Raw genomic sequence first — 13,789 nt, forward strand, 5'->3', positions numbered from 1 at the left:
CCAGTTGACAACCTGTTGAACTTACACCAGAAAAGTATGAGCCGTAATCTCTAAAGGGCTTACAAAGCACTCTCTGAACTGGGCTCTGCCTCTCTCCACAGAATCCTCTGCCTGAACTGTAGTGTAGCCACACAAAATACCCAGGCAGAGAAGTGAGGAGCAGAGGGACCTACAGCATATGTGGGAGGCTCCATCAGGTCTGAAGGAAAAGGAGACCGGTATCTAGGTAATGGCCAATTCTATCCCCATATAAGTCACGTGGAGTAGAGATGGAAGCTGGTGAAAAGTGAACTTGTCAGCATGGGAGGAGGCTGAGCCAGTTTTGAAGTGCAATCTCTGAGAAAACCACCATCAAAGGGGAAGGAGTGAGAAAGCAGGCAAGCAGTAGGGGAATATAAGGGAAAAATGACTAAAACAGTTGAGGAAGAGTTCCCTGTAGATTCTCAAGAGAGCTCGGAATCATAGCAGGATGTTCCTAAAAAGTTCAAGAGGGAAATAAAAATCACAAAAGCAGAAATGATGGGGAAGATTAGAAAAACTTAAATCAGCAATGGCAAATATCAAAAGAGAGAACTGATTAGAAATGCAAATGCAACATACTCGGGAAAAAAAAATATAAAATAAAACAAAAGAAATGGAAGTACAGAGACATGAAGGACAATCTGAAGAAAGCAAAAAGCAGTTTCATTAAAAGAAAACATGATTTCTATAAAAGTAAAACAATGAACTTGAACACAGGATGCACAGAGACAACTTAAGAATTAAATGTCTAAAAAAACATGACAAGTCAAAAAACCCCAATATTATAAATAGAAGAAGCTAGAGCTTCTGAGCACAGAATACAAAATGCCAACTGAAAGAATCCACAGACTGCATCTAGGAAAAAAGTACTATGCTGAAAACCCCAAAACACACATATTAAATTTAACGAACAACAATTTTTTGCATGTGATTAGAAAATAGACATTCAAATATCAAGGAAATTCAAATAATACAACATTATTCTGTACCCACCAAAAACTCACGAAGGGACTAGAATAATGTGTTCTTAAGAACAAAGGAGCTCAAGATGCAACTCAAGGCAACATCCCCTACAAAACTCTGCTTAATCATCAATGAAAAATGATGGACATTCCAAAGTCATTTGCCAAATGCTTTTCTTGTGTCCAGCACTGCACTACTAATGGAAATAGAAGGCAAAGCATTGATCAAGATGACTGCTCCTCTTTTATTCTGCTTTGCTGGTTCATCCATCTCCTACCTCTTATGAATTGGTACCCAAGGTTTTGCCTTGAGCCTCCTCGTCTCTCTTTCTTGGTAATCAAATCAGTTCAACTATGGTCTCTACACAAGTGACTCTCAAATCATCATCTCACCTTTAGCCTCTTTCCTCAACTCAAGTTGGCATTGCCAATTGCCTTCAAGAGACCTCCATTTAGCTATCTCACCATCACCCCAAACTAAGCATTTTAAATGGAACATATCTTCCCCTCAAGACTGCCCCTCCTTCAGACTTCACTGTCTTTGTTGAGGCTACGACCACCCCAAGTTCAAAAGCTTTAAATGATCCCCAACTCTTCTCTTTCCTCCACATCCCATATCCAAACAATTGCTAAGTTTTGGCAATTCTACCCCTACCACACCTTTCACATCTATTACCATCTCTTCACTTATATGGTTTACTACCCTATACTTCATCAATTCTGAGCTGGAATACTAAGAGCCTCTTAATTCATCTCCCTGCTTCTAGGCTCTACTTTCTCCAATCCATTCCCCTACACAGCTGCCAAAAATAATCTTCCTATGGCACAAGAAGTCTTTCTCTGTTCAAAAATCTTCAGTGGCTTTCTATGTCTTCCGATAAAATACAAACTATTCAGCATGAAATTTAAAGATTTCCACATCTAATCTAGCTCTGACTTCCCAAACACATAACATTTCATGTTTTTATGTTTGAGTCCCACCGGACTATTAGTTGTTCTTGAATGTTAGTACCCTATCTTCTACCTTCATGCCTTCAAACAGGCTATCCCTTGAATTTTTTTTTCCTAGAATGGCTCATTTTAGGCATACCTTCTACACAAAGCCTTTTCTGATTCCCCAAGAAGTACTCACTTACTTATCTGTGAACATGCTGAATCCTGCTAGTTGAATGTAAACTCCCAGAAATTAGGAAGCAAGAATATGTTCTACATGTAATAGATTTTTAATAAATACTTTAAAAACTGAATGAACTGTTACTCTGGACCTGGTTCTTACCTCCAGAAAAGGAAACAGTTGCTGAGATAGAAACAACTGAAACCTTGATGAAGAAGAAATCTAATCCATCTAACAATTTGTCAAAGGAGGAAAGGGAAGCCAGACACAGTTTAGAGAACAAATTTGGAGAGAACAGATTTCAAAGGGATCAGAGAAAGAATAGGTCAGATTCCAATGTCTAAAATCCTTCCAGAGTAGTCAGTCCAGAATGAAATTCTGAAATCACAAAGAGAAACAATTCTAATCAGAAGGAAAAGGGAAAGTTGCTTAAAGAGACCAATGAGAATGTTCATCAACCAATTAATATTTTTTTAACACACATGCAGACGATGGAAACAACTTTGGACAGAAGAAGGCAAAAGCATGGAGTGGCTCTACGAGAGAAGTGGAAGGAGTGCTTAATCTCAGAATAAGCTCAAGTTGGCAAGCAGCACTAAAGACAACAAAAGGGTTTTTAAGAGAAAAAGAACTATCAAAGAATAGAGAGCATTGCTGTTGAGGGTGAATGGGATAATAATAATGGAGTACCTACCTGACCTGAACTAGGGGGCTGAAGAAACTGGACATTGTGTTAATAATCACTGAAAAATAATGGACAATGGGAGAGGTAACACAGGACCCAAAAGAGGGCAAAACATTCCATTTGTTTTCAAAGGAAGAAAGTAGAAGGCTGGTGATCTCAACATCAACTCATGACAAAACTGTACAAAGGAAGGTTCAGTGAACATCTTCAAAAGAAGTGAAGTGGTGATGACAAGAATTAGTAAACCATCGTCAAGAACAAGCCATGCCAGATTAATATCATTTCCTTTTTCATCAGTGGCATAAGGTTGGCAGATGAGGGTGATGCTATCCTTATCATTATTTAACTAGATCTTAGAAAAGCAATGATGAAATTTCTTGTGCCATCCTTGTGGGCAAGATGCAATGACATGGACCAGATGATGGGACAGGTACATAGACTGAGAGTGGTTTGAATGGTTAACCCAATGAATACTCATTAATAGCCTGATGTTAAGAATGAGGTGTCTAGTAGAGTACTTTAGTGATCTGTGCCTGGCTTGGGGTTAGCGATTTTATCAATGACAGGGATATCATCAAAACTGCTGACAGCATAAAGCGCACAGTGAAATAACTAAAGCACTATGAGCCAGGATCCAAAAAGATCTTGACAGGCTAGAACACTAAGCTAAATCTAAGAAAAGCCTATTTTATAAATAAAGGATGGAAGGTGTGTGGCTATTGGTTAATCTCAAAAAGATTTACGGTTTTAGTAGAATAAGAGGCCAAGCAGGTGACACAGCATCAAAAAAAGTTACAGAAATTTTAGGCTGCATTAAGAGACATCATGTCCAGTGGGCATGGTACTGCTGCACTATTTTGTTCAGAACAGTCCACACTGTCCAGGGATCTGTGCTTGTCTTTTATCAAAGACTTGGATAAAAGCACAGGGAGAAAGCTAATCAAATTTGCAGATGGGGAGGGATAGATGACATTCTAAATGACAGACTTCAAAAGGATCTTGACAAGCTAGAGCACAGGGTTGAAGATGAAATTCAATGGGAATTACCTTAACTTTTGGGCACGCACGCATGCACACAAGCAAGTGAACACAAGCAAACATACACACACACACATCACTTTCATAAGCATAAGATAGCAGCTGCATGGATACACAGCCAATGTTCTCAACAAGATCTGGGGTTCTTAATAGATGTCAAGATCAACATGAATTAGTAGTGTGAACTGGCAGGCAAAAAAAAAATCTAATGCATCTTGGGCTACATTATAAAAATATTCTTTGTTATACAGCATGTCTTTCTGGGAGGGGGATGGGAAAGGAGACTGGGGATAACTATGATAATGTAAGAAACAGACAATTATCAATAAAAACTTAATTTTTTAAAAAGAGGGGAAACAAGGTAATTTCCAGCAATAGGAAAGGAACAGTCCCATTATAACTGTCCTCCATCAGATCTCATTTGGAATACTTTATTCAGCACTGGGGACCGTGATCTGAGAAAGTCACTGATAAACTGGAGGGTCCTTGAGTCTATGTTATATGAAAATCAGCTGAAAGGAACCAGGGACATTTGGCCTGGAGTAAAGAAAACTCAGGGGTATGAGGTGGGGGTGGGGAACAGCTGTCTTCAAGTGTTTGAAGGGCTGTCATGTGAAGGAAGGATTTGATTTGTTCATCTGACTCCAGAAGGCAAAACCAAAGGCAATGGGTGGAAATGGCAATGGGGCCATACAAGGCCATACAAGGAAAAACCTTGTAACAATTAGAGCTGCTATACAAAGGCAAGATGAGTTGCTCTGAGAGTAGGCTCTTCTTTCATGGGGGTCTTCCAGAACAAAGTGGAAGACCATTTATTGGATATGTTATAGTAGGGATTCTTTTCATGCATGAGTTATTACAGATAGCCTTTGGTGTCCCAATTCTCAATATTCTGTGACTCTAGAATATTTTGTTTAGTTCTACATGCCACATATCAAGGAAATTCATAAGCCAAAAAGTGCCTACAGGTAAATAATCTGAATAGGCTTAAAAATTTTGCCACAGGAATCTGATGAAAACTACTAGGGTCTTTGGCCTTCAATCAGTGTTTATTTTATGCCAGACACTGTACCAGGTACTGGGGATACAAAGAGGAAAACAAAAGTTGAGAGCATGAGAGTGTTGAGGGGGAAAATAAACCAGGGATTTGGGAATCCCAAAACTTAAAGTTCCCAGGACTGGAGTTCCTGGTTGAGGGGGAGTGCCCCTCAAGGACCCAAATACTTGGGAGGGTTGGGCTGTCTGGAATGAGTTCACGTCTCAAGCATGCTTTAAGTCAAGTTGGCAAAGATTTATTATGCTTTACAGCAGGCAAGAGTTCTTAGAGAACCTGAAACCTTACAGGGGTACAGGGAAAGTTTAAATACGAGATTTGGGAGTGAAACCTGTCCATTAGGTGTTTTGGGGTGGGATTAGGGAGTGGTTAAGGGGTGGTCAGTTCTTAAAGAAACATGCACTTTTTGTATCTACTGCGCAGGTATATTACCCAGAATTCCCTGGGAAATAGCCCGGGGGGGGGGGGCGGCGCCGTAACCTGGAGGTGTGATTTTGACTGTTAACTATTGGTCAGGGCTAACAAGAAATCTCTATGTAGCTTCTTATCTAATGTCTTGTTAGACAAAATACTATGTCTAGGATACATATCAGAAAGGTCAGTAAGTAGCAAATATGGTCATGATTCAGTGTACAGTCAATTACCAGCATCCGGGAATCAATCTATAGATAGGCACAGCACACCAAGGAGGGAGCAGAGATAAATTGGGGCATGCTGCCCTTTAGCTAGAGACAAACTGTCTGGGACAGAATACGTTTTTAGAACTGGATATGGTTTTGAAATTGGGGTTCAGGCAGAGGCTGTTAGAATTAGGGTCCAAGCACAAGCACCCCATCAAGAGCACTAGTCTGATTTCTTTCTTGATCCTCCTCTTCCACGGAAAATTGCTTTAAAGACTTTTTTCTCCTGAGCATTCATCACTGATCCTAACTCATACCTAGCTTTAGTGCTCCCAATATCTATGTAAATCTTGTTAATCCTTTGCCTCAAATCTACTAGTAACTATTCCTTGATAACTTCCAATAGCAGTTATTTTCTGTATCAATAATTTTGATACGACTACATCAAATTTATGTTATATAAAAACTTAACTGTTTTCTGTTTTGCGTCTTGCCTCTCCAACTAGATTAGATATTTCTTGAAGGCAATGACCATGACGTAAACTAATTTTTCAATCTCAGGAATACAGAAAGTACTCAATTAATATGGCTGCTGCCTAGAATTACAGGCAGACAGAAAAAAGCAAACAAGAGACAGATGAGAACAATTAAGAAAGCATATAGTATGAAGGAAACAAAGAGTTTCATGGACTAAGGCACAGCCAATCTTTATGCCCTTCAGTTTGAATGATTTACCCCTTCTATATCAAGAAACTGACAGAAGATAATAAGGACTCACATTTTTATACTGCGTTACAGTTTTCAAAGTAGTTATCGATGAATATTTATATCCTTAAAGTGCTATATTAATGGGTTCTTTCAGCAAGAGACACCATACTTATTAAATATTTGGGAGATACTTGCAAACTTTAAATAAAACTTCCAAAGAAGATGGCAAGCTACCAGTCAGCTAAAATAAAACTAAGGAAAGTAGTGTCACAAAAACATGATTAAAAGCTTTTCAAGAAAGAAAGGTTGCTCATTTCACCGCATAAAAAATAGATTAAGTCCAGAAAAAAATCCATATACGCACATATAGCATAACATATGTGCACTTATAATATAACTTTTCTCAAGACCTTTAGAAATACATATTAATGAAATAGGACATGCTTGAAGAGAAACATCAAAGATGTGAAATAACCCCTTATATCTCTAATATTCTAAGATTCTTTTCTCCCTACCTATTCTTTATTTTGAATCTATTATCAACAAAAACGATTATTTCAATACATAAAGAACAGAAAAAAAGAGGATTGCATGTGAACATCTATTACATACAGCTTGTTTAAATATAAACTGCAAAGAAGATATGACCTTCATTGTTAAAGGGAGTCCTTCCCCAAAGAATTCCATTTACCAATGAAATAAAAAGTCCAATATTTAGCCCTATTCTACTAAAGTTAACACAGAAGTGATATTATCCTGCTGATCTGTGTTCTCTTTCTGAATTTCCTTCTGCTCTTTTCTATGTGTTTTGAAGTGTTTCACAGACACTAATTGTTTTTCTTTCTGAATCTCTAGCACTTTTATCTCCCTCTTCCCTCTCCCCGCCAACAAAAGCCCTCTCTTACAACAAATAAGGAAAATCAGATAAAATAAATTCATATATTAATGCATTCCAAAAATATATGTCCCATCAAACTTATCAGAAAGTGCAGACAGACCATCATCTATCAAGAGTATTAAGCTTGACTAATCTCCAGGCTTCTGGAATTGTGTGTATTCCATGATTTCCTCTACTTTAAAGTGCTGCAACATAATCTTGTATAATCCAGATCCTTGGTATTTTAACTTCTTCTATTTCTGCTTGCAGTATTTTCCATTGACCTGAATACTTGGATTTCCAGCTAAAGCATTCCTGGTTATTTTTTAATTTAGGGTTTCTTTCAGGAGGCAACTAGTAGATTCTAATAGATATGGGCTATTTTCTTCTATGATTTCTTGGAATGTAGCATTCAAATTTTTTGTTGGTCACGGTTTTCAGGAACTCTGATGATTCTTAATTTATTTCTCCTAGATCTGTTTTGTAGGTCAGTTTAAAAAAAAGTAGATACTTTGTTTTTTTTTCCTAATATTTCTATCTTCTGACTTTCTTCTAATATTTCTTATATCAGATTCTATTTTCTTCCTTCTATTTTTCAGGAAGTCCGTTACTTAGGTAAAGAATTCCACCTTCTATTTCAAACCATTTCTTTTCCTTGCATTTTTTTTCCCAAGAACTCTAATTTAAATTCCTGTTTCATTGTGCATTTCTTCAAATCATTATTAGGAGTCCTTGTGGCTAAGCCATTCTTTTTTTCTGAGACTCTACTTGTACTTGTGGAATTACGCTCTTCTTCTAAGTTTACCTCTTTGGGCTTCTCTTAACCGATGCAATTTCTTCAATGTAGTCTGTGTTTTCTTCTGTTTACTTATATATCTCCAGCCTCTAGTTCTGAATTGGAACTCTGTGCTCTATAGCCTGGTACTGTCCACACCTATACTCTTGAATATAATAGGCAAGGCACATCATGTTTGGCTGTGTCTCTACTGTTTGGATGCCACTGCAATTCTGAATGGCGTGGCTGGCACTGGAAGCCTTAGCCCACATCTCCCTTCTTCTGCTTGCATAATGGCCAACTGTCTCCTGTTGTGGCTCCAACAGAGCACTAATGGATGGGCGCACAGGGTTCCGGCCACCATCTTCTTATGAAGTCTTGGACTAAATGAAAAAACATACTTTTGTTTCTCTTTGGTCTATGTGGAAGCTCCATGACCTCTTACTTTACAATCTTAAAAGGAAGTCCTCATTTTCAATTTGCTCTTAGGTTCTAATAGATATGGGTAGTTTTCTTCTATGATTTCTTGGAATATATCATTCAAGTTTTTTGTTTGGTCACAGTTTTCAGGAAATCTGATAATTCTTTTTTCCTTTCTTTTCAGTTCTAAATTCTTTTCTCCCCTATACTCCCTTCCCCACTCATTGAGAAGGGGAAAAAATGTGATAGCCATTTTATATATATGAGAAATAATGCAAAAGGTATTTCCACATTAACCAAGTTGTAGAAAAAAATACGCTTCAATCTGCAACTCAGAGAACTGTGGTGATTCTTAATTTGTTTCTCTTAAATCTGTTATGTAGGTCAGGCTTTTTTTTTTAAACAGTAGATTCCTTGTGTTTTTTCCTAATATTTCAATCTTTTCACTTAATTCTAATATTTCTTATCTCATAATCTATTTGCTCCCTTCTTTTTTCAGAGGGTCCACTACTTGGGTAAATCATTCGAAGATTCTAACAGGTACTGACAATAATAATAATACAGGTGAGGATCACATACAGAGATGACTGATGATGTCAACTTCAGGGCAGTAAGTCATATGTATTAAAATCTTTTCCAATAGCATTACTCTATCCGCAGCTATTATGGTCTACCCCATTTCTATCCTTAATCACCTTGACTATTTGTGAGAAGCCTGGCTAAGATTAAAGTAGTTAAATTTAAAGCTGTACAAAATCTTTTTTTTTTTCATGAAAAGTTAATTGAACTCATTTAAGGATAGAATCCATAAACTTGCTAGTTGTGACAATTAAACTAATCTTTAAATACTATGGTATTTTATGTTAATAGTATTGGCAAGAAAGGCTTCCTAGAAGAGTGGATAGAGAATTGGCCTTGGAATCAACAAGGCCTGAGTACCAATCTTTTCTCTAATACATAGTAAATATGTGACACTGGGCAGAGTCCCAAGCATCTCTTTAAGGATCCAGATTACAGAACAGCTGCAGTTTGCACAGGTAGAGGTAATTTTTTCACTGGAAAACTCCCTGTGTCAACAAAATTATAGCTCCAGACAAAATTACAAAAAAATTTTTTGTTGAGCAGCTAATTCATTGAAAAGGCTCTACAGAGTATGATTCACTGTACTCTTCATGATAGTGGAAGGAAGTATGGGTATGGATAATACAAAAGTAATTTAGACTGTTTTGGAATACAAATTTTAACTAACATTTAATTATAAACTTGGCACCTATTTTAAAAAATCAGAACACTTCAAAAAATAAATGGTCAAAATTTAACCAGAGCTGTTCCTCTTTCTGGAATTTATTTCTTCCTTCTCCACAATGCTAAAGTAAGTTGCTGTATATCTGCTTTAAATTTGCCTTCCACATCTTCCCAGGAATAGATATAAAATTTCCCCCCAAATTTTCCTGCTGGTGCATTAATATAATGTAATAGTTATTACACTACAAAGAATGACAAATATTAAGAATTCAGAAAAAAACAAGATTTGTATGAAGTGAAAGAAGGAAGAAAACAGAGTCCCCCCCCCCATGCTACACACAATTACTACAACCACCATATGAAGACATTTAAAAGCCAGTAAAACCCTGGTCAAATACAAAGGTCAATGTTAGTATCATACAACCAAAGTTAAAGGATACATCCCTCCTTTCCATTAACAATCAATAAACTAACTTTTCCCAGGACCACTCTTTTCAAAGTGAGAAGTGTTTCAGTGTTTCTTGGGAAATTTCTATTGCATCAAAAATTTTTTTTATCACACATTAAAATATTATTTTTAAAGTTTACCTGTTGGGCTGTTTATTTTACAGAATAGAGTAAAAATTATGAGAGATAATGAACATAGAGCTCCTTCATTTTCAACCATACACATATGCGTTTTTAAGTTGGTTGTTTAAAAGCTCAAAACATAATTTTCCAAAGACATAAGGTTTTAAGTGTAGGGTTGGTTTTCAAAATGGATAAAAAATGTCTTTTTAGCTTTATCAAGAGACTGAAATACCATACGTTTATAACAGGAAATACCAGAAAATATAATATTGTGATACTATTCATTAAATTATAGAGTAAAAAAATAGAATTGGATAAGAAATATATAATTTTAAAACTGCCTTCTATGGTGATGGTGAAAAAGGAAAGACAGGTTTTAATAGCTGAAAAAGCAGATACTTGTGGAGGATATAGAAGGTCCTTTTAGGTACTTACAAGGGCTCTGGAGGATAATGGCACGGGTTCTTTAATACTTAATTCATTACTGTGTTATTTCAATTCAAAACTCATGGCTTTCCTCTTCTCCATACCAGCATTACTCTCAAGCTTCTCAGGCAGGATAAGGGTGTTTTGTTGTTGTTTTTACTCAAATGGAGAGAGAAGAAAAGTGAGGGAGAAAAAGGAGAGAAGAGAAGGGAAGGAAGAAAAGGAATCAAAGGGGAGGTGGAGAGATATGGAAAAGTGACTGTCTGAAATGAAATTAACTGAGCTGTAGGTGTGAAAGAAAGTCCCAACAGTAATGAAAACTCCTTGTGGGGGAAAAAAGGGGAGGAGGCAGAGGATAGGGAAGGAGATTGAATCAAACAGTTTCTGGCTCTAACCACCAGGTGGTATCAATGACCTAAGATACCTTTATATGACTGGGATAGTCTTGGGTAGGAACAGGGAAGGCTAGGCTCAAACGCCACCCCCTTTCAAGAGGCCTTTCCAGATACTCCAGTAGTTAGTCCCCACCCACCTATATATCACTTTTCATAATGCACTCAACTGATCTGTTAGCATCACCCACTGGTAAAATGTAACCTCCCTGAAGATAGGGACCATCTCCCTTTCAACACTCCACTAAACAATAAGCACTGTGCCTTGCGGTTAATGAATGCTTTTTGCACGTTGATGATTATGAAAAACCCTTAAGTGGGATGCTCTTAGTTCTGGAAGTACCTGCAAAAATCAACAAATGACTGTAATTCTAATTATGTAAATAAGAGCCCGAAAGACTGTCAAAGGAAAATACATCTTGTATAATGCACCAAATTTACCAAGTGAATTATTTGCTACCATAGGCCAGGCCAAACACAGATATCTACTCACCTTTACCACATTGTCCCCCGACTGCCCATTATTACGTAAGCAATCGAGACAGATGGCAATCTGTGGGTCACTTCTATGATAGTCCTTATCATCTTGATTTTCATCGCCTTCTTCTACTTTGGGTTTGTCAGCTTTCGAAGTTTCATCTGTACAATTAAAACATAATTTAATTCAAAGTCAGTGATTTTAAATTCTAAGTCACTTAGCTACCAAAATCATCAAAACCAAATTTAGCTTCAATAAAGCTTTGAGGGGAAAAAAAAATCTAAATATCTTTATTTAACCCTTTTAAAATAGGCTCTGAATAATTAGCTGCATGAATAAATGCACTTTTTTCGTTAGATTCAATAGCCAGTAGATACTGTAAAGTAAACTTCAAGGAGACGTATATGAAAATGTCCTAAATTTTTCATCATTATAAAGACTGGACAATCTGTTCAACCTTTTGCCTTCACTGTTTCTATCAACTGTCCAGTCTCCCAAGTTTTAAATCTGGGCACACTTTTGACTCTTTCCTTTTCTCATCTCTTATATCCTGTTAGTTTTAAAGTCCTGTTAATTCTATCTTGGTAATATCTCTTGCATCTGTCCCTTTTTCTCTATGCCCACTTCCACTACCCAAGAGATTAGGCCCTCATTACCACCTGATTAAATTTTGGCAATATCATCTACGTATTCTTTATACTGCATGCACAACTTCATAATTCTGCTCATGCTGAACCCAAAGCCTCTGAGGATTTAGAGTTAAAAGGGATTTTAGGGTAATCGTCTCAATTTATGAATGAGGCAACTGAGTCCTAGAAAGGTTAAACAGCAGCCCTAAAGAAGTACAGCTGGCTTAGAACCCAGGCCCTTTGACTCCAAACCTAGGGCTTTCTCCACTGTACCCTACTAACTGACTCCCCATTTCACTGTCTTCTTGGTTGAATTCTGACTCCTCCCTTAAAGACCAACTTAAACTCTACTTCCTGGAAGCCTTCTCTGATTCTTCTAGTTAGTAGTCAGAGGCAGCTAAATGGTGCCATATTGCACTGGAGCACTGGGCCTGGAAGACCTTAATTCAAATCCAGCCTCAGACACTTACTGGCTTTGGTTTCCTCAACTGTAAAATGGAGATAATACCACCTATCTCCCAGGGTTGTTATGAGGATCATGAGAGGTAATAATTGTGAAGCACTGTGCCTAGCCCGGGGAGGCACTATATAAACCCTTATTTAAAATCATCACCGTCATCACTTTCTCATCCCTCAGACCTTACTTAGTACTTTGCATGTACCTCTCACATTCTCATTTCTGGACACCAGTTACTTATATATGTCATAGCTCCCTACTAAACTGTGAGTTCCATGAGGAGTAAAAGGCATCTTGCCTCAACATTTGCCTCATCCTATAGTTTTGACAATGTACAATTTACAAATGTTTGATTTGGTCAAAGTTGGTAGCCATATAATACAAAAACACCCATCGAATGGATTCAGAAAGGTTATTCAGCCTCCAGAGATTCCCCACTTGCCCCTGAACTGTTTAATGTTTTTATCAATGATGTGGATAAAAGCACAGATGCCAAGCCCATTAAATCTGCTGATGACACAAAGATGAGAGGGGCGGCTAACACCCTGGAAGCTGGCAACCAAAAGGCTCTTAATAGGGCTGAAACCTAATAAGATAAATTTTCAGTAGAGCTAAATGTAACAATCTTACACAAGTTAAAAAAAAATCAGCTTCAAAATTAGAGGATGAGGGAGGCATGTTTAGAGAGCAGGTGTGCTGAAAAAGATCTGAAGGTTTTGGTAGCCTACAAGCTCAATGATTCAGCAAATCATGGCAGCCGAAAAAAGCTATTGTCATCCTGGGCTATAATTAAAAGGAGCAACTTCCAGGAGTTGATAATCCCATCTATTACACCTCAGCTGAAGGTTCAAGGGGATAAACTGGAGAATGTACAGAGAGGAGTAACTAGGCCAGTGAAGGGATAGGGAATGTGGCTTAGAAAAGAGATGATTGGGGCATGCCATGATATCCATCTTCAAGTATGGGAAAAAGTTATTCGATTAGTTTGGTGTGGCCTGATGGGCAGGACCAGGAGCAAAGTATAGAGGTGACAGAAGAGGCTTGAAAAATGATACTAGGCTTGATATGGAGGTTTCCTAACACTTAGAGAAGCTGTAGGCTGAAGGCAACGGTAGAAACTGGACAGCCACTGATTGGGTATGTTATAGTTAAGAATTCCTTTCATAGACAGATTGGACTAGATGGCCTCTGATGTTCCATACAACTTCAAATGGTATGATTAATTCAGCAAAAATTACAATTTGATACTTGATACAGAAACTTTAAAATAACATTACTTTTTAAACTAAACATTCTGATTAATACATATTGATGGAAG

General features: G+C 37.4%; 1 protein-coding gene across 7 annotated transcripts in view; it reads right to left on the reverse strand.

Moving 5' to 3' along the window:
* The window catches only part of PCGF5 (polycomb group ring finger 5), a 150,874-nt gene that overhangs the window by 33,155 nt on the left and 103,930 nt on the right, over positions 1-13,789 (reverse strand). For all 7 annotated transcript variants that reach the window (XM_036734655.1, XM_036734656.1, XM_036734653.1 and 4 more), the window contains one exon: positions 11,401-11,546. In XM_036734655.1, the coding sequence (XP_036590550.1) occupies positions 11,401-11,546 (146 nt within the window). The remainder of the gene's footprint in view (positions 1-11,400; positions 11,547-13,789) is intronic.

Source organism: Trichosurus vulpecula, chromosome 8 (assembly GCF_011100635.1).
Source record: "Trichosurus vulpecula isolate mTriVul1 chromosome 8, mTriVul1.pri, whole genome shotgun sequence".
Lineage (NCBI taxonomy): Eukaryota > Metazoa > Chordata > Mammalia > Diprotodontia > Phalangeridae > Trichosurus > Trichosurus vulpecula.